General features: G+C 41.6%; 3 protein-coding genes across 3 annotated transcripts; 1 reads left to right on the top strand and 2 right to left on the bottom strand.

Moving 5' to 3' along the window:
• Positions 1-1,162: 1,162 nt before the first annotated feature.
• cbln12 (cerebellin 12) lies at positions 1,163-2,006 on the bottom strand. Its single transcript, XM_030774631.1, has 3 exons — positions 1,704-2,006; positions 1,489-1,608; positions 1,163-1,360 (listed from the first exon to the last, which is right to left on the bottom strand). The coding sequence occupies exons 1-3, from the start codon at positions 2,004-2,006 to the stop codon at positions 1,163-1,165; spliced, it is 621 nt and encodes a 206-aa protein (XP_030630491.1).
• Positions 2,007-4,595: 2,589 nt separating this feature from the next.
• On the bottom strand, positions 4,596-7,859 carry LOC115811072 (E3 ubiquitin/ISG15 ligase TRIM25-like). Its single transcript, XM_030773099.1, has 7 exons — positions 7,368-7,859; positions 7,131-7,226; positions 6,651-6,884; positions 6,125-6,147; positions 5,496-5,641; positions 5,006-5,277; positions 4,596-4,868 (listed from the first exon to the last, which is right to left on the bottom strand). The coding sequence occupies exons 1-7, from the start codon at positions 7,857-7,859 to the stop codon at positions 4,596-4,598; spliced, it is 1,536 nt and encodes a 511-aa protein (XP_030628959.1).
• A 6,789-nt stretch (positions 7,860-14,648) lies between these two features.
• On the top strand, positions 14,649-20,726 carry sall2 (spalt-like transcription factor 2). Its single transcript, XM_030774632.1, has 3 exons — positions 14,649-14,724; positions 16,579-20,294; positions 20,649-20,726. Exons 1-3 carry the CDS (start codon positions 14,649-14,651, stop codon positions 20,724-20,726), a joined length of 3,870 nt encoding a protein of 1,289 aa, XP_030630492.1.
• The last annotated feature ends 2,498 nt before the right edge of the window (positions 20,727-23,224 follow it).

A 23,224-nucleotide genomic window follows, 5' to 3' on the forward strand; every position in this document is an offset into this window, starting at 1 on the left:
CAATTTAACATTTTCACCAAGAGATCTGAGTCCTGTTTGTTATCCTAGATCAATCTTTGTATCCTCTCAAAATTTCTCTTTTCAGACTATAATGTATTGGTATTTCACAGCTCCCTCAAGCGGAATATGAGTGTACGTGTATGTGTGTGTGTGTGTGTGTGTGTGTCTGTAAACCAAAGTAGCATGACTAAATTCTTGTGACAGCCCACCATGCTTGATCCATGGGAGTCTAGTATAGAAGTGCAAGTCTGCTTGCCAATAGCTCCATCTGCTTGTGCTCCACTGGTGGTATCATGAGCTGTATCCGTTGCCCATTAAACTTATGCTAGGACCATCACCTATCTCTGCCTAACCATGCCAACACTGGTGCTGAGTGCTATATTTACAAACAGCTGCTGTGATAGCTAATATGCATCATTATGAAATACATCACAGCAGGAAAGGATAGGACAGCAGTGAAAGAAATTACTGATCCCCAAAGTATTAAGGAATGCATGTCTTATTATCTATTAACCTGTATTTTGAAAGAACTGAAATTCTTTTATGGATGATGAGTATAATTATTCAATAATTTAATATGACCATTAGAGATGTACAAACCAAATCTGTAGTGATATACATACGGCTCAACGAAAGAAACACAAGGAGGCAACACAAAGTCCAAATACTTAACAGATCAAACAAAGCAGGGAAAGTAATGTTGATTTCATGTCTCCACAAATACAAGTCTAGCTTCTCTCAACCATGCATCCAAATCAACATTCAGAAGTACAAGATGAAGACAATCAGCAGACAAACAGATATATCTGGATGACAATTATTGGCTGGGTTTGACTCATCCCTGTCAAAACAATTGGAAACAGTTGCAATTTGGAAACAATTGGAGTATTTTATCCACACTGTGTTCCATTCATCTCAGTCCTTATGCTGTGTTTCCATATTCCAGTCCTGGTGACCAGCAAGACTGTACAATTTTGCTCAAGCCAAATACTATAGCACCCATTCTACAGTCCAGGGGAGTGTTTTAGCTTTAGCTTAGCTAGAATTAAAATGTACAGTGCGGTGGATACCTGGGACTGGAATGGAAAAATATTGCTCTCCAATTTACTTCTCTTTCTCCCTCATTGCACTTACTCCCCTTTCCCGCCACAGGACTAGCTATTCACAGAGGAAACACCAGAAAGCCAGAGAAGGTTGAATACTTCCAGCCCCCCATTAGATTTCCCCTTTCCAGTTTGAGGTAGGCCTTGTCTCCCCTCTCCATGATCACAAGACCCGCATTTGTGGCTGCCTCTCGTGTCACATCCTGGTCTCCAGCAAAGGCTGAGATCATTGGCCATCCATTGAGCATCAGACTAACCTGAATGAAAGAGATAAAGGTTTATCCTCATGGCATTATGTAAAACAGCATTTCTAATGTCCCCCCCCCCCCACCCCCCATCCCCATATCATCAGTTTACTTTGTAAGTTTTGTATTGAGATACATACCTGTATAGTCTGTCTGTTGTAAGCCTTCACCACATGAAAGTTGAAACTGTAAACACCTCTCCTTGGAGCCAAGAAGACACTACTCTCTTGGTCAAAATGACCACCCACGTTCACCAAAATCTGAGACAAAACACAAACAGGATAATTATAGTGCTCTTGAAGTGGTATCTGCCTCATACAACAATAAACATCTCAGAGTGGTTTTAACCGCCCACCTGGTCGAAATAGATGATCATGGTACGGTTGCTCATGTCAGTCGGTTCGTGGTTGGTCTGACGTGTTGCAGAGAAGGCCACACGGCCGGTGCCTGAGCGCACTGACATGCCCAGTGCATTTCCTGCTGGCTCTGAGGATGGAGTAGAATCACACACCACCAGACACTTCCCCTCCAGCACAATAGGCTCGGTATCATTCTGCCCCTTGGCCATCAGGGGTCCCCACAGGAGAAGTAGGCCCAGACATAAGGTTGAAACTCCAAACCCTGGCAGTAGGGTCCTGATTTGGCCTAAAGGTATCATTTTAGCTCCCTTTCCTCAACTTATTTATGAGAAGGTTTATAATTACTTGATTGAAGGAAAAAGTAAATGTATCAGGAACTGGAATAGTGGTGTTGAGATAAGCAAAGCAAATGTGTATTATTGGAACTTCAAGCTCTTGGCTCCTGTATATGTAAGATTTTGTAGTGATAACACCCACACTTCACCTTGCAAAAGATCAGAGAGACTTGAATTAGCCAACAGATCAAACTCTACAACAAAGAATCAGAGGAGTACACGGGATAAGAACAATACAGAGGTAAGGCGAAGCACCCACAGTTACAGAGAGACCGTAACAGTGTGTTGAGTTTACGGACGCCTCTCTATCTTTTGCCTCAATGAAATTCCTTTTCTTCTTCTGACCTTCTCTTCTCTCCCCCTCCCTCCTCTACCTTCTGTCTCTGTCACAGATTTCTCACAGATGTGTCTACTGTGACTTCCGTGCTGGTTAGTTACAGTTACTGTAAGAGATCAAAGGCAAGGGCATTTAGAGGTTTTTGAGAATTCCAATCAAAATCCATCATCATGCAGAACCTGAGAAAGAGAGAGAGAGAGAGAGAGGAAGGGGGGGTGTTGGGGGAAGGACATGAAGTAACACATTGGATCGCTGTCAACAGAGGGTGTAGTGTCCAGGAGGAAGTGAGAACAAGAGAGAGAAAAAGGAACAACTCCACTGAGAGACCATCTGTCTTTCACATGCTCCCTCTCCCTCCTGACGTTCATCCACAACATGTACCCACACTCTCCCACACCCTGACACTTGCATCACAACAACCAGCCCCGCGCTCTTTCCAGTACTGTATGCCCACTAAACTCCCAGTTGTCGTCAAAAGCACCATTCTGACATGCAATGAATTTAATATTTAGCCATTGCCCCCTTCTCTTTATTAAGTTGTAAATATTAATATCTCATACCATAGAATAATTTTATTTAGTGATATATTAAATGAAAACATCCGCATTACACCAATTCTGTTGCTGTGTGTTCTCATCAAAAACATTTCACATATCATCGATGGCCTTGCTGGTTTTCTATGACCCTGGGTTTTCTAAAAATGGTCCTGGTGAGATGTTGTCTTCAACATATGTGGACTATTTATGTTCTCTCCAAAACTGTTAACAGCTTACAACATGCATTCATATCATTTCCATTACAGGATAACACGCATTGCTTTTAACACTATAGAGGGAAATCATCTTAGATAGTCACATACTAACTTGACAACTTTAACACATTTTCTCAGTTATTTTGGCATTCGTAGAAACAGACAGTTTTAAGAATATGAGATCCAAAACATTGATTAAAAATGATTAATCAAGAGATTTGCTAAGCAGAATCTGAGCCCAAGCAATAACACGGAAAAATGAAGAAATCACCTGTCTGATGTTGAGAGCCGTTCCACTGTTTTCTTAAGTCTGCTGTTCCTTGGAGATGGAGAGCTCCACTGCACCTAAATGTTTTCTATTCTTTGTACCCTCCTCCCTGCCAAAGGAACCACCCCTTTTCCACACTGCCAGCTTATTCTCCCATGCCAAGCTCTCCTTCTTCCACATACCCACACACCCTTTCTATCTGAGGTCATGCTTATATTTCAGATATTAGCGTGGGGGAAATTCTTAATAGTAAAAAAAAAAAATAGCAATGTATTGCGATGAAAAAATGAGAAAATATTACTAATATATTTCTAATATTTCTCCTCCTTATCATCTTAATCTTAATCATGCTTTATCTTTATTATTATTTATTTTCTTAAATGATTATAATTGTCGTTAGCTGCTATTTGCGTCATTTGCTAGTCTTGCAGATTTATACTAGCAGAAGCAAGTTTCCTTGTGAACTAATAAACTGAGTCTAAGTATGACCAGACTGGGAGCAGACTATGAAGTATCTCACATTACAAAGCACACTGACACTATAACCCATTTTTTCTAAATATGTCAATATCTTTGCTAAATGTTTTTGTGATATTTCTGATGAACACTTCACAACTTATGAAAAGTAATGACGCAACTAAAATTACAGTTAACAAGTATTTCATCACCACAGCTCTTGTATGTTCATGGGTTTAAAATCTGGAGCTCCAGAAATAATTACATACAATACTTATAGATGGAGGATGATGTCTTCAACACAACTGCCTGACATGGTCTATTTTATGTGTGCTTGCTATTCTATTTCTTCTATTTTTCCTTCCAAAATTGTTTTAACTGTCTAAGAGTTCTGTGACTAAATTATGCAAGACCTTTCACTTATCATCATTTATGAAATTGCAAAGTTTTGAAATCCCTTAAGATGTTTGTTGCCAACTTGTGGAAAATTCGTAGAATACATCCTGTGTGGCAAAAAACATTTACAATTAGCAGTGCACCAGTCATAAAACATAGCCAGATATTACAGAAGCACAGGCTTCTAAACAAACTCTGAGTAAACGGTCATGAAATATCCACATCTCCACTAAAAGAAATCCTGCCTGTAGAAAAGGTGAGAGGAAGGGAAGAGGAGGGGAAAAGACGCTGATGCCATGTTCATCTGAGGGTCCAGGGCTACGTTATTACCCAGGACTGTCTCTGTTACATTTTTTTGACTATGGAGACTCTGCTGTTGAGTTCTGGTTTGTACAGGCCGAAGCCTAGGCACACAGGCTGAACAAAGGTGGTGCTGAAGTTGTGCAGTGGGATCAGAGTGGAGGATGGTCCAACTTCGGAGAAGGTAATGGAGCCGGCAGCGTAGTCCAAAGAGACGGCTACGCGATTGCCGGACATTTGAGCGGACAGACGCTTTTTTTTACGGTTGTGCCACGCAGTGAGTTTCTTATCGTGCTGTTGCGTGAGGCTCCAGGACACCTGTGTCAAGCAGTGAATCAACAATCAGTCCTCACTCAATGCAATGACATTTAAGTTTGAAAAGGAAAACTGGTAACCTTATAGTAAAAAAAAAAAAATGGCTATATTATGAAGAGCATATTGATTGAGTACTGCACCTCATTGCACCCAAAAGCAGTGCCATCTTTCCCTTTGCGTGGAACGCTGTGGTAGGTTACAGCAATATCCCAGAAGCCCTCTGCCTCCAGCTCCCAGTAGTGAGTTCCAGATGAAAAAGATTGAATGGTAACAACCTGGGACCAGTGGTCAAAGCGATCAGGGTGAGCAGAAAGAGACAAACGGGTCTTCACCCTCACTGCTGACTTTAGGTCATCAGAGATTTTCAAGAGCGGATGGGCGGAGTTTGGATCCAAAGTCAAGGGACTACTCACTGAAAAATGGAGAGCAAGGGAGAGAATATATTTAAAACCGAGTTCAGCTGTTGTCTGAAGGATGAGACTCAGGGAAAAAGTGACATCTGTAAAAAAAAAAAAAAAAAAAAGACAGAAAGAGAGATACACAGAGATCGGCGGAAAATACATGCCACACATCTGTGTTTAACATCCCCCACCCCGTTTCCCACTTGAACCAACTTGTGGTGGTACGCACAGAGGTCTCTCTTGAGTTCAACTAGGCAGCGCAAAGTTTCTGATATGAACTCGTGGTACTTGTTCTCCACGTTCTCCAGGACACGCTTTTTGTCCAGGCTTGGCAGCTTGGGACTGAACACTGGGGAGCTGAGGTCTGCAACCAGCCTGCAAGGAATGCACTGAATCAGAACCACACCATCACACACACACACACACACACACACACACACATATATATACAGAGTCACTGCACAAATGCACACGCGTCCATCACACAGGCATATTTACATGTGGGGAATATACAAGAGAGTATCGCAAAACACACACAAATAGACACACATACAAACTTACTTACTGATAGCATATAGAGGAGAATTCCACATACAAACACACAGACACACACACATGCAAGTGTTCCTACAGATGGGGAATGCACAAGTGAATATTGCAAAAATACACACACACAGGCACACACACACACACACACACATGCACACACACACACACATACAAACTTACTTATAAATAGTACACAGAAGAAGATTGCAAACATACACAAACACAAAGGTTTCCACAATTTTGCTGACACATACAGACATACACATTTGCCCATGACACAGTCATTTTTCCACTGGAGATAGAACTTACTTTGAGTCATCAGATTGAAATGCCTTTATGGAGAGAATTTTAAGGAGAGAGAAATTATTTTAGGAGTCTTGATGCATTCAGGCAATACTAAATATGTTACTGAAACTAAACAGGAGTGAAGAATTCATGAGACGTGTCTGATAAATTCTGACAATTTTTCTTTTATAGTTTGTAATCTGTTTTCTGTTGAGAGCTCAATGTTCCACTGTAATACTCAGTATGGCACCTGAAAGACAGCTTTTATAGGAAATAACAGCAGCTTCAAAACGTAAGCATTGCTAAACGTAGCACGTTTAAACAATAGCAGCTGACGGAATTGCTTTCTCATGGCTCTATCAAGAGGTGTGAACATTCTACATCCAACGGCTTAAAACAAAATATTTCATTTTTGTTTTCTCAGAAAAACACGAAACATGATACGGCCAAAAAACAAAAGAAAAAAAATCCTTGCACAATACACGTTTATCTGTTTGTTCCTCTATGTGGGTATTACTGTACGAAGGCCCCAGTGCTCTCTCTGTCTTACCCATATAAGAAGGAAGGGGTCTCTCTCCTCCAGTAAGGAGCCCAGGTAACGCTGGATACTCTCGGTCAGTTTCAGGTCACCTCTCACCCTGCCTGATTCTTCTTTGAGTCTCTCAATGGCCTGCTCTCTCTCATGCTTTGTGACCTCTCTCAGAGCCACTACTAGCTCTTCCACCTGAGCCTGTAGAGCCACACCTAAACGCTCCACCTGATATTCATCTGCTGTGGAGGAGTCCTGAGACAGCACACATTCAAAATAAAAGCCCAGGGTTGAATGTAGATACATCAGGCCCCAGCATGCAGGTCCAGTCATTACTGTCAAAGTCTTGAAACTGAGATGTTCAAATGTTATTGGGATTGTTGATCTGATCATTTGACTGATCAACTATGTATCTGGGTGCGAATAAGAAAACATACGTATACGATTTTGTTTTATTTATTCTGAGAACAAGGGAGATTTAGAGTTGCTGAATTGACTTACTTCTATGGTGTGGGTAAAGTTCTGGTGCTCCTGGAGTATCTTTTCACCAAGCTGTACCTTATCCTCTGCTTTCTGAAGAAGCATTTGTAACATGCCCTGCATCCAGACAGATACAAAGACATACACTATCACGGTTTAAAAAAAAAAAAAAAAACCACAGCACTGTGAGGAAATATCTTTTTTTTTCTTCATTGATTTCGGATATGGAATTACTTAAACTGTAAAGTCATCACCCACCCTATAATCCTCTTCCACCTTTCTCAGTCTTTTGACACGATGCTGTTTATGGCTGCCCTCCAGCATGCAGTCTGTGCAGACATACTCCTGGTCATCAGCACAGTAGTAGCGGAAGACCTCTTGGTGGTCAGAGCACCGGCGCCGGGATAGGTCGCCTAAGGGCTCCACTAGCAAATGTGTGCTGTAGGCTGGGCACACCAGGTGAGGCTGCAGGTGCTCCTGACAAAGAGACACCTCACAGCGCAGGCAGGTTTTCACTGCAGCAGACGCTGGTCCACCATCGCCCTCTGCTGGGCAGCAGTCACAGGCCACCACTACATCTTCCTCCTGGCACTGTGGGCACAGAAAGCGCTCCGCACGGGAACCCCTACTCTGGGACCAGGTCTCACGCACGCATGCCGGGCAAAAGCTGTGGCCACAGGGGAGAGGGTGGGCCCGGCTGAACAGGTCTCGACACACTTGGCAGGTATGCTCTTCCTCCAGGGACCCCATTATTGCTACAACAGTGTCATCAAAGTTTCAGTGAAACAGAATATATGTCTTTGATACAATGATCTGCAATGAACGCAAAATATTCCACAACCGTTTACCTTTTTTTTTTTTTTTTTTTCCTGTCTTGTAATTCAGCTCAAAGACTTTGCCGTGACAGTTTTGTCAGTAGAAACAGGCTCACGTAAATATACACACATAGGAATATTGAGCCAATAAAAGGTTACGTGCTTTGTTTTGCTATTTTTAACTTGAGATCTGTTCATTCTTATTCAGTGTTCGTAATCGTCATAAACAAACAGACAGCCTGATTTTGATTTTCAAACGCTAACACTGACTTCTGAAATCATTAACGTTAAGACAGAAAAACCGTCGCTTAAGTCAGACGAACCCTAAGCTGCATAATAGTCGTTTAGGTAACAAGACTAAGACGTACACGTTTGAGATATAACGACACAAGATCAAACTGCTGGTCCAATCTGTTCTTGAATCTTCTATTTATAGGGGACATTTCCATGTAATGACTTTACATTTAGAAGAATCAACAAAGAATTCCCTCAGTACTTCTGTGATATGTGATATTTTACATTTCACTAACACTGACCTGCCATACTGCCAGACTTATTCAACTCAATCCTTGAGTGTCTCAAATGGAGGATCAGGGGATCAGTGTGTCGGTCAGCTGTCTTCTCCTCCTGTGTTCTACGGGCATTTACAGCCCTGGATCTCTACACGCTACCTAATCTTTGATAAAGATTAATGAGACTCACCTTTTTAGTTTCCAAGGAATGGTATCAAAGGAGGTTTATACTTCACATCAGAGGGAGGAGGAGGAGGAGGAGGAGGAGGGCCTTAACAGAGTCCTTAAAAAAGTGTGCCGTCGGCTCATATGAATGTATGTGTGTGTGTGTGTGTGTGTGTGTGTGTGTGTGTGAGAGAGAGAGAGAGAGAGAGAGTGTGTGTGTGTGTGTGGGTGTGTGGTAGCCAGCTTATCCCTCCATGGTGTGTTCTTAACCTGCACAAGTGACCTCTTAACACTGAAACTGCTTAGCATGAGCCAGGATCCAGTCACATGGTCCTCTGACCAATGAAAGGGTGGGTTGAGTGTGTGTGTGTGTGTGTGTGGGTGTATGTGTTAACTGTTATGTGTTAACTCTAGCAGACCCAATAATTGCTTTAAGAGCATGACATTTTACTTCAGTGTGAAGAAATAGATCTAAATACTTCAAAAAGGCTTTGATGTTTTGAAACATTGTGTAAACTTTTTAAAGGACATCCTGTTTAACAAAAATTTTATTTTTGGGGGGAATTACCCTGCAGATGAATCAATGAAGTATTGGTTCAGGGTAATTTGTCCATTAAAATTGAATGGCGCTCTGAATTATCCACAAAAAGTTTTTTTTTTTTTTTTTTTTTTTTTTTATCAGCGATTGCTATTCTTAATATCATTGATATTATTGGCAATCAGTCAACCGCACAGGCTGAAGAAGTTCTCTGTGAACTTTCTTTTGGGAAGGCAAATCAGCCATAAGATACAAAAACATAATAATCTGTTGAATGGGTAGCTGATAAGCAGCAAATGCCCTTGACTGCAGGAGCTCAGGCCTTTGTCTCCCTCTGGTGGCGGCCACATATCTGCTATACTCTACCACTTATTAAAATAGAAACATATATGTATGGCGGTACATATGCAAAAGTATTGATCATTTTTGCATCTTTTTTCTTTCTTTCTTTCTTTCCATATCTGTTTACTCCTATGATTGCATTAAACCCATTATGACCCATAGAACACAAATAAACAAACAAACAAATCTTACTCTGAAACTGACAAACATATCATTTAAATATCAGATTAGGACCAGATAAGACTAAGTATTTATGCATGCCTAGTCATACCTCCTTTAATGAGACACTATATTGTCTTGTTTCTTTTTGATGGAAGTGTCAGAAAAGTCTGACCAAACAGACAGCTGGCTTGTCCTGCAGCAAATCAGCGAGCAAGAGCATTGCTCCAAACACCACCCTTCACAGGGTGGACTTTGATACAGGTGGGGAGATTGTGGGGAGTGTAAGGAGACAGAGGATGGTGGCTGAGAAGTGGCAGGTTACCATGGTGATCACAACAGGCTGGTAAAAGGGCTACTCTTTGTATCCTGGGAGAGAAAGTCTGGAGCTACACTGTAAAAGCACTAAACTGTAGGAACAGTAAGAGAGGGGATAGTCCCATAAAACGGACCATTGAAGAAGGGGATAAAGAAACTCAGTGGGTAGAAGAAAAAATGCAGGAACAGGCCTCATATTTTCAGTTGGGAGGACAGTGAAGGAGCTATATAGTCACTAATCTGCTTCATAAGATTGAGAAATGTATGTCCTTGAACTTGATGCCCAGCTCTTCAAATTCAACAGCATATTATTTGAAGATGTAGAGAGGAGGAAGACTAAAAAAAGAGAGAAAGTAAAACAGATAAAGGAAAAGACCAGGAGCTGAGTGTTTGTGTTGTTCTCTGAGTCCCTGAGTCAGATGATTTTAGGAAGTGTGACTACCTGATAAGATCTAATTTACTTTGCAAATAAATGACACATTTCTCAACACTGTCACGGGATGGTGTAGCCAGTGTTGTTTGGTGCCTCTGTTTTTTTTTTATTATTGTTGTTTATTTGTTTTGGTTTGGGGGTTTTGTGCAGTAAAAACCTGTATATGCTGCTGCAACCCAACTCAGATGCCATCTTAGAGACACTTCCTATGCTGGAACATATATTCTCCTAATTCCTTGTGTAAAGAGCTTTTCACCAATTGTTACCAATTGCCAAGTTTCTTTGGCAGTTGTGAGATAAACCATGAATCAGTACGTCAGGCTGATTTTAATTCATTTTTGGAGGGGAAAAAATATTATTTTATTTATTATATTAGTTTATTTTGATTTTATACGGCAGATAAATAACTACATAGATTACTTGTTTATTTATTTTGAAATTTTGTCGCAGTTCTATCACCAACATATTCATGCTTTCTCTTATTGTGAGATCATAACACAAGCTAATTTACCATCAAAATACTACTAATGTTATTTATTTTAAAAGGATTATACAAACGCTGGAGTGCATACATTTGCAAGCATAGAATTTTTAAATCAAATTATTAAGTAAATTTATCCATAGACATAAAGAGGACAAATCTGATGTCCCAAAATTCTGTAATATAATGGTAATAAGTGATACAGCGGCCACCCTCGAGTGCTTTTAACCACTGAGCTACGAAAGACATTTTAATATACGATACAGTGCTTCGTGTGGATGCTGAGATCCTAAAGGAATGAATAACAGTCAACATTACAACACTTAATGACTCATTGTCCATCCACCTATAGAAAACATGTCACATCTCACACAGTGCAAGCATTTGTGAACGTTTTCATCCCGGCGAGACACGATCAATGCATAATGATTAAAATTTATTTTTAACAGTCAGCATGGTCAGATCAATAATTATGTATAATATGAATCTGACTAGGTGTGCTGCTCCTGGACATTTGTAACACTTAAGTTATAACGCCATTATGGAGAATGGGCATTATTGCCACAGTTTTGACTGAATGCTGACTACTAGGATCATGTAAAAAAAAACAAAAAAAAAACATTAATATGGGGAGCCTCGCGTCTGTCTCTAACATTATTACTTCAATACCCAAACTCTATACGAAATATAATGGATGGTGAAGAATTGAATGAATTAATTTTTAAGCGATGTATTTAGCTTTCATTAAATTTAGCAAGGCATCGACAACAGTCTGACAACATAATTAGAAGTTGATCTGATCTGACTCGTAATGTCGGATTTTTGGACAATCCAAACCCTTCCATGAAGGCGACCTCTAACTGATCACGGCAATGACCTCCAACTTCCTGGAAAACGTAACTGGCCACCATTAGTGGGGCTTCAAAATTAGAGCCTTAAAAGAGAAGCTCTAGATCAGGCGGACAGACCGATGTACAGACACTCATCGATGCTGCAGAGCATCCGACGAAGGCAGAAAACGTAGAGAGGGCCGCTTTCACAAAATACAAAGGGAGAGACGCAGCGAAGGGAGGGGAAGACCGAGGGGATGACAGGAAGACGAAGATCTAATTCTTTTTCAATACCGCATAGTGCCATCAGCCCCCCTCCCCCGCATGCTATCATGAAGGTTAGGAGAACAATGAGCTAGTAATATTAGGACAACAGTTAAAATATCAACACAGTAACCTAAATTAAGACGACGCCGCAAAATTAGACGCTTTTCTTCTTCCACAAGCACCAGAGACGATTGCGCATTTGTTCAGTGCCTGAAAAAAGGTGACGTTAAAATTGCGAACCATACGCTCACGGCTAAAATATTCTTCATTTATTTTAAAATCAGCTGTCAAAGATAATTGTCTCAGGGTAAGTGAATTCTTTGTCATTCTTACAATTTCAGGGGTAACACAGGGACACAGAGCGTGAATTTTACGTGGCTATAAAAATTATGAATCATAACTGGTTATGATCATAGAATGCGCTCGGGAACGCAACAGGTAGTTTGTACAGTAGCTGGGTAACTGAAGTTTTCGCGGGCATTTCGCTGACGTAATTATGAAATAAGTACTTCAGTTTGCAGTAGTAAACAACGATTCTTGTTTACTCGGATTTAAATTCAGACTTCTGATCTGATCAATATTTTTAGATTATGATACGAAAATCAGTGATCGTACCTGTATATATTAGTAGTAGACAAATATGTATAGATAGTTAATATGTCAGCAATAACTGTTTTCCCACGGCCATGGGAAATATTGGAACACAAGATTAGATAAAAACCTGAATATATTTATATTACCATGCAGTGGTAAGAATTTTGTAACGAAGCAGAGTAAATTATGTAGTGGGATTTAACCATATATAATAATTTAAACTAGAGATAATTTTCCTTGGTGTCATTTCAAGAGGGGGATACACCCAATTGAGAACGAATTCTGGTAAACAGAATTTAGAAAGATTCTTGACAAACTCAGATTTTAAGATTGTTAGACCCAGTATGTTGTGGTCTTGGTATAAATGGGCCAGTGTATTTTTTTTGTGTGTGTGTGTATGTGTATTTGCAATTTTACTGCAGTGACATCCAAAAGTGACTTAAGAGGATGGATCTAAATCTCAGGAGTGTGTGTGTGTGTGTCTATCTGTCTGTCTGTCTGTCTGTCTGTCTGTCTCTGTCTGTCACGTCTGTATGTGTGTATGAGAAAGGGCAGAAGGTCAAGTTTAAACCACGAATTTGGTCATAAATCAAATTGATGACGCAAATTTGAAACTTACACGGTATCTAATGTAAAGAAATGCTATACATGAAGCGTGGCAACAAATGTTTGGAAATAAGCCTCCATCGCTTGTAATTTTGTGCCATTTCTCAACATGTGTCTTTTTGTATACTCTAAATCACACATACAGTGCCATCGATTTGTGATAATATTTCGATTGTACGTTACTCTAACCTTTACAGTGTGACTCCCTAATTGATGAATTTTGCTGTGCGTTCTGGATGAAGTTGAATGAATCCATACACTGTCACACTATATAAAGGCATACTTCCACTGAGTGCAGCGGATATAGTACACCCACCATTAGCCCAGTGTGAACCATCTTGCATGTTAGTCATTACTTCATTCCATCAGGATAATACTAGAACTTATCTAATAATGTGGGGGGGGGTTCTGTATTTCCCAGTGGTATTGTGAGGAACAGTGAAAATAGTGATGCTGGCTATACCACATTCACCACAAAAGTAAATGAAAGTACTATAAACATAGAGAAATGGAAATGTTAGAGAGCAGAGAGTGAAGATAGAACAAATAATAAAACATAGAAAGACAATTTTGTGGATTTAAGCCAATTTGCTTTGCTCTTTTTTTAAGAGACTTTAGGCAAAGGTGTCTGCCACATGAGTAAATACAAATCTAAACATATAGGTCATTTTTATCGGTGTAAAGCTTTTTATTGGAGGTAGTATGCAGTGCAACTATGTATTTTAGAAATAGTGGTTGCAATGGTTCATTATTATCATTTGTATCTGTATCTCTGAGTGTGTGTGTGTGTGATTTTATGTGTGTATGTGTGTGGGTGTCTTGTGAGGGGGGGCTATGTGTTTGTGTCTGTATCAACTTGGCAAGTAATTTCATTTGAGAAAGCATGTTGTCAATAATGGCATTGATTTTGTGTTGCGGAGGACAAATGATCCTTCTGTCAGGACATAAAGAGATGAAAAGGTTTCCAGTCATAATAAATACATAGAACGTTTTAAAAGTTCTCTTTGATGCTCGGACTGTTACTTGAGTTTGTTGGATTAAATTGAAATTTTGGTCCATTGATGTACCTCAAAAGGGACACAAAAAGGCATGTGGAATATAAGGGAAAGAGGGGGTGGCAGAGGAGGTGGTGGCCTTCGTTTTTTGAATGCCAATGCACATGGTGAAAAAGAGGACTGTCTGTGTGTGTGTGTGTGTTTTTGTGTGTGCGTGTGTGTTTGTGAGAGAGAGAGGGAGAGAGAGTTTTGTCTGCCTGAAGAGAATTTACTCATTCAACGAGATGTACCGATAGCTTTATAATTTGTCCACTTATCCGAAGCATCCTCTCTACCATTGTAAATGCTCTGTACAAATTATTATTTCGAAGTACGTGACATGTGACATGCAAAGAAAAACGGCACCTTAATTGAAATGACCGGGGGATTAACACTGATTTAGCTAAGTTTTGCGTCAGTTGCCGTTTGAAATTCTTTTGACTCAATGTCGCGACGAAAACAGAAACGACCCCAGCAGCGAATCAGCTCTTTCTCAAGGATACCGCTGAGACCTGAGCACGGTGAGAAAGCCCATTTCCACACATATTACACATCAGACAGCAACGTGTGAAACGAGTAGAAGAATTAAAAAAAAAAAAAAAAAAAAACTCAAGAAAATCAAGATTTATTGAAAATGCAGATTAAAATCTCTCTCCCTGTCTGTATTGTTAAGTATGATTTATGACAACTTTATTTGAAATTTCGCCTCGTTTAACCAAGAGCAATAATGATTGTAAAGTCTATAAAACAAAACCTTACAAAGACAAAGAAACAAAACTAAACTAGTCAAAAACACATCATCTGAAACTCTGACATCATCCACAGGGAGTGTTAACTGTCAAGTGGTTAAATGTTCAGTTGCACACAAGCAGGTGGCGCATCATCACATAGTCTACACACGGGAGAGCCAATGACAGGCATAAAGGTAGTGTGGTAAAAAATATTTGTGCAGTAGGTTGCAAATCGCGATCAACTATTGAGATTGTGCGTTTTGTCTTTTTATTTTTGCCCTAAGAACTACATTTGGGTGTTAGAGTCATCCTGATGGGTTTCAGATCATTAGCATTTTTGTTATGCTCCTGTGGAAAAAAATACCCTCACATTTCTCCTGGACTTTCCATGCTCAGTCACGCAGAGGACCTACCATTAGGGGATATGCAGACATTGAGAAACTGATGAAAGAAGGGAAAGGAGAATCAAAGGTGAAAGAATGCAGGAGAGGAAGGAAGAGGCTGTTTTGTATGTGTTTCTAGAAAAAAAATACAAGCGATTTTAGAACAGGCAAGTTGACCTGAAGGAATGGGCCATTTTAAGTGCTTCAACTACAATAACCAGGGACCTCATTTTCCTAGGTGCTTTGTGGCAGTGTAGTCAGGCGTGAACCGCCAGAAAACATTGTGTAAGGTATGTGTAAAAGAAGGAACAAGAGAAAGGATATCAAATTTTGGTCAACATTTTTAACCAGTCAGAATATTGGAACGGCCTGAGCTCAAAGTGTTGTTGATCTGTGAAATTCGGTTTGAGTTGGATGTGGAGCGATATTTTCTCTGTGTGTGTGTGTGTGTCCGTCTGTCTGTCTTGTGTGTGAGTGTGATTGTGTGCACGCAACTGTGCACACATGTGTATATGGCTTTGAGGTGAGGGGTTTGGGGATTTGTGGCTAGGTCTATTGTCTATGACTGTGGGTTGCTGTGGCAACCTAGCTGACTATTGTTGTCTGTTAGTGTTGCAGTATGGACTGGTGGTGGGATGGGATTTCAGGAATGAATGTGTAAAAAGTAGAGTAGAGAGTGAAAAAGTGAGACAGAGGCAGATGATTCACTATTGTCCCACATAATAGAGAGACAGTGGAAACACAAAGGAAGTAAGTGTTTTTATGGTTAAGAAAATGAGCTATAAGTTTAATAATTTAGTACACCTCATTTAGTGTAAGCTTTTTTGTCTTCTTTTTTTCTGCTTTCATCCCCAACAAGGGGATGTTTTATAACTTTTTAGGCATCTCTGTGAACATAAAATTCTACAGTTTCTCATGCAGCGTTCAGCAGGCCCTCTTGTGCACAGCAGCTTACAAGAAGTGATTTCAAGTCGAATAAAAGAGAACTGACAATGTGTCACATAATTGCTGAAGATTGCACTACCTAATTATTTTTTACTTATTGATGCTTTTAAAATACTATTGTGCCATAATGCCAAACATAGATGCTGGCCAGTACTCTGCAGCATATAGTAAAGTGCTATACATCAGGCTGTAATGAAAAGATTGATTGTGATTCAATTGTACAGTTAGAGTTAATGTGTCATAATTATACTGCAGCACTTTTGATCAATTATTGTCTCAGCAATGACATGTTAAAAGTCTGTCTCTTATTTCTCAGAGGAGCGACTGGAAGTGAGGCCACTCACGTCTACCTTTGCAACAGACTCTGCCTTCTCCTCGGCAACTGAGAGCTACCAGCTTCCCTTTGCTCCACTCCTTTCCACTGTGGGGGACCTTACTTCCACCTTGTCCACAGAGAGCTATTCCCTCTCCCAAACTACCAGCCAGTCTACATCTCTCTCTACTGTCCTGACAGACTCTCAGACTGCCCAAACTGCTAGTGCTCTGCTCCCCTCACTCTCCTCACAGACGCAGACCTCCGTTTATCACGACCCCTCTCTCATAGCACATCCAGACTCTTCCTCTCAGAGTCACACTGTCTGTTCTCTTATGGCTTCCCCAAAGTTAGGCGTGTCAGCTACCACCACAATTTCCTCTTCCTCTTCCTCCTCTGCTGCCTCTCTCTGTGCTCCACCACACCCAGGTGATCCCAGCCCTGTATCCAATGGCCCCTCAAGTCCATTGAGACCATCATCCAGCCCGAGTACTTTCCACCCTGCCCCAGCCCATGCTCAAATCAGCATAGCTCTGATTCTGGAGGAGCTACAGGTTTTGCAGCAGAGACAGATCCACCAGATGCAGATGACTGAGGAGATCTGTAGACAAGTGCTAAGGCTGGGTGGAGCATCCTGTGTCCTGGACTCGGCACCACTCCTTCTGTCTCCTTTATCACAGCTCTGTTTAGAGGGCTTGGACAGTGCCTCAAGGACCATTCAGCATAATCCACCACCAACCCCAACCTCTGTGGCTCCACTCCTGGCCTGTTTCTCCTCCCTGCTTTCCCCTCAGTCGACTTCCAAAATGTCAAAGCCTGTGCAACCTCTGACTCATGTTCTCCGTCCCCATAAGCCACTGCATGATGTTGCTGGAGCAGGCCCAGGAAATGTAACAAGTGCTTGCACCTCCTCTACATCCTCAGTCTTCACTTCAGCTCCCATCAGTTTCCCCCTCTCATGCTCTTTGGGTTTGCCTACTCGTTACCTGCACGAGAAATCTCCAAATACCACTCCTGCCAGTGGACAAAGTAGTCACGTGATTTCAGCCCCAGCTCAGCTTCCCAATGCTTCTCATTTTACATTACCGCAACAGGAACTACAAAATACAGTCCAAGGAGCCACAACATCATCATCATCATCATCATCATCATCGTCATCCTCTGGCCGTCCGCAGCATACTTGTCGATTTTGTGGGAAGCTGTTCAGCAGTGACTCATCCCTGCAGATCCACCTTCGCTCTCACACAGGGGAGCGACCATACCAATGCCCTGTGTGTCTCAGTCGCTTCACAACACGTGGGAACCTAAAGGTGCACTTCCTACGACATCGTGAACAAAACCCAGAGCTCTCGATCTCCTTATTACCAGCCTCATTTTTTGCACCTGAGATGGGGGGATCAGAACAGACTCAGTCTGTCAACTCAGCCAGCTCCATTGTCGCTGTTCAAAGGCAGCAGAAGAGGCAAGCAGAAGAGGATATATATGGGGACAGTCCAGAAGTTGCAGGTGCAGGAGGTGGGATTACCACAGGTAGATCTCCACGCACACCCCCTTCTTCACTACCCCTACCTCCTAGTATGGACTTGGCTCTTTTAACTACAGCTCACTCCCTTTTACAACTCAACCGTGCTGCTGCTGCTGCTGCTGCAGCAGCCTCCATGTCCTCAACCTCCTCACACACACCCTCTCTGTCTTCCTCTCTCCTTACAAGCTCTTCCTCCTCCTCTTCCTCAACCATAGCTGGACTGTTCAAGGGAGCAAAACAGCAACATTTTGATGAAAACACCCCCCCACTTCCTTCTCTGCTCTCCCAGTCGACTTATTCCCAACTAGTCCACTTACCCAAAATTCTCTTCCCAGCTGCGGCATCTCATCATCATGCAACCCTAGGCCTCCTTCAGTCCCCATCTTCAACAGGGTCACATTTGTCCTCCTCCCAGCAGCAGATCACATTCCCATTCCCTTACAACAAAGCACCCTCCTCGACTGTCTCGTCATCGTCTAACTCGACCCCAACCTCAGACACATCTAAATTGCAAAAGCTGGTGGAAAAATTGGAACGAGAACCTCAGAGTCAGGTGCCTTGGGTATCATCTAGGGGGGAAACATCTCGTAACAGCCCTAGCTCAGCAGGAACTTTCAGCAGCACTCTGAAAAGCACAAGCACATCAAGCACTTATGTTGTAGCCTTGCCTCCATCTTCCTCCACCAACACTTCTCCCTCCACCTACAGCGCAGAAATGGGAGCAGCCTTGGAAATGGGCGCCAGTGGAAGCAGTGATTTCGCTGGAACTGTCATGTCCAACTTAGGACCTATGAGTTCAGCTGGATCCCTTGCTCCAAATCAGTGTGGTGTGTGTCTGCGAGTGCTGAGCTGTCCCAGGGCCTTGCGTCTACATCAGGCCACACATCTTGGTGAGCGCCCATTTCCCTGTAAGCTGTGTGGACGCTCCTTCTCAACCAAGGGCAGTCTGCGGGCACACCTTGCCACTCACAAAGCACGACCGCCTAATGCACGTGCTCAGAATTCTTGCCCTCTTTGCCAGCGCAAGTTTACCAATGCCCTGGTGTTGCAACACCACATTCGAATGCATCTCGGAGGCCAGTTGCCCACAGAAGGTGCAGGAGGCTGTCGGATTGAAGTCCCGCCTCAGACTCAGGCCTCCGACAATCCCAACCCTAAACTGGAGATAAATATGATCAGTAAAGACAATCTGTCAAAGGACTCTGCTTCTCTTCCAGGCTCCGATTTTAGTAGCTCTTCCTCAAGTATTTCTGCTCCCCTCTCTGCCAACAATGTAAGTTCAGAGACCCTAAAGCAACATGTTTCAATCAGTCCTGAACCAATTCCACCCGCTGACCTGAGCCCCGACCCTTCCTTGAACCCAACCCCACAGACACCACCACTATGCAGAGCTGACCCACCTATCCTCTGTGCAAGTGTACCCACTTCAGCTGACACTTACTCTGCCTCTCCATCTGCTCCCACAGTCCTGCCTAAACCTGATTCTCCTTTTAATAATGAGTCTGTTGAGCACCATCCTCCTGTCACTGCTGCACAAGCGAGTAACACCCATCCAGGACCAAGCTCCCCAGGTTTGACCAAAACTAACCCACTTGTAGAGGACAGTGGAATAAGTGAAAATGTATCTGCACAGACCATCCCAGCAACTGGACCAAGATCAAACCTAGAGGACTTTTTGAGTATCCCTAATCACAGTGCCCAAGTGCTTGCTCTAACAAGACACATGTCCACATCACCTACTTTCCCAAACCCAAACCCAGAAAGTCTTTCATCCCAAAAAGCATCTATGTCTGACACAGATCAGGGTCAAATCAAAACACCCAGATCGTTTACCTCAGAGGCCACTAAAGAGGACAAGGTGGAAGACAACTTAATTGAAACACCAAAGAATGCCCCTGAGGCAACTCTTGAGATGGACACAAATGTAGCACAAATGCCAGACACTGTGAATAAAACCACTGTAGAAGATGCACCTGAGGAAGCTCTGAAACAAGCAGGGGTGTTCCTCTGTTCATCTGCAAAGGATAATGAGCAAGATCTCAAAAGTGCAGCAGGACCTGAGCAAGAACACCTAGAAACTGCTATACCCATGTCTCTAGCCCCCACCCTGCCTCCCCCCCTCTCACGCCCAGAGAAGAAAACCTACTGCTGCGCTGAGTGTGGTAAGGAGTATGCAAGCCGCAGTGGACTAAAGGTGAGTGAAAAGGAGGCAGACAAAGGGGGGAGGTGTTAAGTTACAGTCATTACAATTTGAAATGTTGCTGTGAAATGTTTTGGTATTCTTAATCTCTTGGAAGACGTCTATGTGAATGGGACAGTTGGTTGTCACAGATTTCACATTCACGCTTTTGTGCTATCCTAACTTTAGGTGTATGTGTGACAAGTGCCATCCAGTAATATGAAAAAGATTGTTGTCATTAATTATTATCACATTGTTTTACACTTAGGGACATATGAAGCATCATGGGGGTGTTGTAAAGGCAGCTCGCACCCCTGCAAAGACAAGAGCCCCTGATCGTCAGCCCATAACATCAACCTCTGCTCTCAGCCTCCCAGCTGCTCCAGCTACGAGGGCATCTGTCAGCTTCTGGAACCAGTACCAGGCCTGCCTCAACTCAAGCAATGATAACCTATCTGAAACTGCCCCTTCAGGACATTTGAATAGGAGCCTCAGTCAAGAGGGTGAAGTGTGTCCTTTGGAGGAGAAGAGGAAGGAACCTGAAGGGTAATAAGTAATGAGATGCCATGCTGTAAGGCATCTTGGTCGTGGAAGTAGATCTAAGTCTTTAAAATGTATGGGCTCTCCTTTCGTCCTCTGTTAGTGAGTAAAATGCTACAGTGGTTTGTCAGTATATATTGTGTTCTATGTGTCTGAGACGCCTCAGAGATAACAAAATCATAAAATTGGGGTCATGAGATACAGACTGACATTCTCTGTGTGCTAAATTGCTGTACCCTATTGACATAAATTGTAATTTCAAGAATAGTCTGAGTCATAGGTTTAAAAAAAACAAAGAACAACCATAATGTGCAATACCTACAAAAGATTAATAGATTGCACTGCGTATTGTCAACATCTGTCAGTTGTGATTTGATCCTAAACTGCATAGGAGAGGCTAGGTATGTATTTTTGAACTTTTGTGGTCCAGTGTTGAAGTGTTGAAGTCTAGAATAAAATCCAAGTTTTAAAAAAAGGGAGAGAGTTGGGCGATACTTGGTCAGGTTCGCCTGCACGTGAAGGTAACTTTATAACCAAAGGGTCTTAAAATCTAGTAGAGCATGTGAAACCCCTGACCTACATGTGGCACTATTAATATGATGAAACGCTCACTCTTTCTCAGACTCCACGAATAAAAGTATTTTTAAAAGTATTCTACAAAAGAGGAGAGAGTCACTGAACTGTAAATAAGACCTTTTAGACCAGTTAGTCCTGTTCTTGTTCATGTGTGTCTTTATTTTTCTCTATAGTGGTGATACCCCATCATGCCCCAACGCTAATTATGATGCGATAATTTTCATTTCCCATACTCTTCTCAGCGGTCAGTGAGAGAACTGTCAGATGTTTATTAAGACAGAATACCAAAATGTTTTGTATTGGGCAGATAGTCTTGAAACCAAGGACTTCAACGCAAAATCTCTTCATAACTAAAACAGGCTTTAATAAAATCTAATAGATTACATTGAATTGCTGGACAGTATTGTTTGTTGTTTAGTTTAATGGTGATGTTTGTTCAGTGTCTGGGTATTTCTCCTAAAGAGATTCTTAATGTTGTGTGTTCTGCTGAAGTGATATGGGTGTCTGTATTTGCATTTGTGTGAGTTGTATTATCAATGTATGTCATGGCAGAGGTGGTAAATAAATATATATGAATGGCAAAAATGATAGAATTTTCATTTTATTTTACACTTTTATGAATATTTTTTGGTGTCTTTTTGGTGCTCAACTAAACAATATCTCTGTGCCTAAGAATCCTCAGTTTTACTGTTCTAAACTTTTTCAGTATTTGTCTTGGGTTGCTGGATGCCTGCCAGTGTCTGCACTCTGAGACTAATTCTCTCTCTCTCTCGCTCTGTGTGTCTGTGTGTGTGTGTGCGTGTGTGTGTGTGTGTGAATGTGAATGTGTGTGTGTGTGCATGTGTGTGAGTGTAAGTGTGTGCATGTGTACCTAGCAGTGTGCTCTGGTCCAAACAGGTTTCAGCCTCTATCCTGCCCTTCTTTAACACAATTAAACTTCTCTGCCTCCCTCTGTGTGTATTCCACCAAGTGCAGTGAGGGGGAAAGAGGGGTAGGGGGTAGAATGGGATGACCAGTCATTACTGGCTTGGTCTCTAAGTTCCCATCGCTATGACAACCACTTGTCATACAGAGTTTTTGTAACTGTGCTGTACTTTCTGATATGCCGCCTTACCTTTTTAATCTTTTATCTAGTCTTTTAATGGTAACATGTCATTCATAATTTTACCTTGACCCACTCGTATTATGTTCTTAAAACGGTAAAGCTCATCCAAACCAAAGCTTGATTGAACCAAAAGGCAAAAGATGTCAGTGGTCCCTTTATGTGTCAGCAAAACTTGGTGGGTTCTAACCACCAGAGGTCATTGGTGAGCTCATGAGGGGTCTGCTGGATACCAAATACAGAGTCTCACAAAGCAAATTACAACTAGTGAAATTTCAAAGGTATGCAAAAGCATGTATCAGTAATCTCTGATGCTGGACAAAATATTGTATTTATTTGTGTATTGATGGGTGTAACTATTTCATAACAACCAGGGGTGAGGAAAGGTTGACAAAAACCATGATGTATTAATAAACTGGGATACTCCAAACTCCACACTAAGAATCTGGAGTACAATAAAGCAACGTAAACAGATATGACAAACAGTGTGTATGTATATATATATATATATGTGTGTGTGTGTGTATATATATATATATATATATATATATATACTGAACTTATTTGATTCTGAGTTCAGTTTTCTAATTCAGCTCATAGTCTATCTACGTACTAAAACTGGTTAACCTACAATGTTGAATATGAGAATGTATCCAATGTTTGTCGGTGCCAAGCAACCCTTAAAATTTATTTTACCACTGGATAAAAATACTACGAAGTTCTGTGA

This window comes from Chanos chanos, chromosome 5, assembly GCF_902362185.1.
Source record: "Chanos chanos chromosome 5, fChaCha1.1, whole genome shotgun sequence".
Lineage (NCBI taxonomy): Eukaryota > Metazoa > Chordata > Actinopteri > Gonorynchiformes > Chanidae > Chanos > Chanos chanos.